Source organism: Octopus bimaculoides, chromosome 23 (genome assembly GCF_001194135.2).
Source record: "Octopus bimaculoides isolate UCB-OBI-ISO-001 chromosome 23, ASM119413v2, whole genome shotgun sequence".
Lineage (NCBI taxonomy): Eukaryota > Metazoa > Mollusca > Cephalopoda > Octopoda > Octopodidae > Octopus > Octopus bimaculoides.
Window position 1 is genome coordinate 18,336,467 of NC_069003.1, and position 2,500 is coordinate 18,338,966.

The 2,500-nt window shown below is 37.6% G+C and overlaps 1 protein-coding gene across 1 annotated transcript in view; it reads left to right on the forward strand.

Moving 5' to 3' along the window:
• LOC106867817 (calpain-3) overlaps positions 1-2,500 on the forward strand; it is a 114,107-nt gene that overhangs the window by 46,885 nt on the left and 64,722 nt on the right. Inside the window, exon 3 of the mRNA XM_014912840.2 lies at positions 773-902. Coding sequence (XP_014768326.1) covers positions 773-902 — 130 coding nt within the window. The remainder of the gene's footprint in view (positions 1-772; positions 903-2,500) is intronic.

Consider the following 2,500-nt stretch of genomic DNA (forward strand, 5'->3'; position numbering starts at 1 on the left):
GAGCGTGGCCGTTGCCAGTACCGCCTGACTGGCTCCTGTAGGATTTTCGAGCGAGATCGTTGCCAGTGCCCCTGGACTGGCTTGTGCGGGTGGCACATAAAAGACACCATTTCGAGCGTGGCCGTTTTCGTGCGGGTGACACGTAAAAGCACCCACTACACTCTCTGAGTGGTTGGCGTTAGGAAGGGCATCCAGCTGTAGAAACTCTGCCAAATCAGACTGGAGCCTGGTGTTGCCATCCGGTTTCACCAGTCCTCAGTCAAATCGTCCAACCCATGCTAGCATGGAAAGCGGACGTTAAACGATGATGATGATAGATAGATAGATAATGTGTGTTTTTGTGCCTCTTTGTTTGGACATCACATTATAGTTATAAATGAATGTCACTGTTTTACAAGATGAGTTGTTCATTTTCAGTACTCTGTGCAAACATATCTGGCTATGAGGTAACATTGGTTTTAAATTTTGGCACAAAGCAAGCAGTTTACAAGACTGGAGTAAGTTGATTACATCAACTGTAGTACTCAACTGGTACTTATTTTATCTCTCTCAAAAGGATGAAAAGCAAAGTTGATCTCGGCAGAATTTGAACTCAGAATGTAAAGACAAACAAAATGCCACTAATCATTTTGCCTGGCATGCTAACAATTCTGCCAGCTCGCTGCCTTGGCTATGAGGAAATATTACCAGTACACATGTCTCCTTATTGTACCTTTTACAGCTACATACATGTCAATATGTTATATTTTGTTCATATTTTTTCCATTAACAGGAGAGATTGACACCGGCAAGCGCATGTCCAGGTATCGATCCTGCTCACCAGGACGTCGCAATGCTCTTATTGGAATGGAAGGTCAAGAATCGGCCAGCCAAAATATAGTAAACAACAACCCTTATGGAAGGTAATTTGACTATTTCTTTAAAATAACCAGCTTATTGAAGAAAAGTTTAGAATGTCAGGAGAAAAAAATGTATTGCAGTATTTCTTCTGCTTCTTTAAATTATGAGTTGAAATCCTCCTTGAACGAACTTTACCTTCATCCTTCTAGATAACATAATATACCAGTCACATGCTGGGGTCAATGATATCAATTACTAACCCCCCTCTTCCCACTCGCCACTTAACTTTGAAATTGCTGGCTTTTTACCTTAATCAGAAATCATTGTTTTTGACTCCAGCATTTTAGGATGACAAAGCTGAATCACCAAGACATTTAACAGAGGAACAACATGACAGCATCACCTTTCATCTTTTACTCGTTTCAGTCACTCAACTGTGGTTATGCTGCAGAACTGGCTTAACCCTTTAGCATTCAGATTACTTTATAAAATGTAAAACTTATTTATTCACATCTTTTAAAATTAATCATATATTATCTTGTAGCTTTGGGATTTTGATGATGAGATCCCTTATTTTTAGAATGACATTGTAGGGTAGGTACTAGATGCGAAATCTGGCCAATTTGAGCCAGATATGGCTGGTTTAAATGTTAAAGGTTTGAAAGGTTTTAGTCAAGCAAATTGACCCCTGTACAAACTTTTTATATTTTTTTAAAGCCTGAAACTTATTCTATCAGTCTCTTTTGCTAAACCACTAATTTATGAGCTTTCGAATGATTCTACCCTGCTGGCCAGGCAAGCAGGCCAACATTCCAACTGAATGGATTGCCAGTTTGTCATAGAGTTATCCATTTATAATTGAGTAGACTGGAGCAACATGAAATGAAGTTAATGACCTGTACGGAGACAGCATTTTCTTATGCAACCATAATATACTACAAAGTATATTAGACAATTTTTATGAGTCAATACCATGTACTACTGTGTTAGCAGTGCTCTTAAATCATATGTTAAGGTCATCTCTATAGATTTTCCATTGAAATTATAGCCAGCACTGATTTTGTTATGACGTTTCATATCTGAGATGTCAGATGTAAACAAACAATGAGATTGGGGATGAAAAATGGGTAATGGGTGTATATGCCATATTTGGGGAGAGTTTGCTTCTTCATCAACACCCATCTAAGCTATTAATCATCCATAAACTCATTGCTTAAATAGCCACTATATATAGTGGTATAATGTTATTGGATATATCAATTTACATATTAAACCCATTCCTGAAAGATGGTACATAAATTCTAATGACTTGTATGGAGACAGCAATTTGTTATGCAACCACGATACACTACAAAGTATATTAAACAGTTTTTAAAGTCAATATGATGTACTATTCTGCTCTTAATCTCCAGGAGATTTCCATCTTTATACATACACACACATGCACCCCTACCCCACACAATCGGCTTTCACAGTTTTCATCTCCTAGATTCACTCACAAGGCATTGGTACTGTACAGTGGGATTGAACACAAAACCACATAGTTGTAAAATGAGCTTAACCACACAACCAAGCCTGCATCTATATTCACAGTTGTTTTTCTTCTCTCTTTTTATTCTTTTTATGATGGCGTTTGTTGAAAGTTTTAATGTATTTTTTA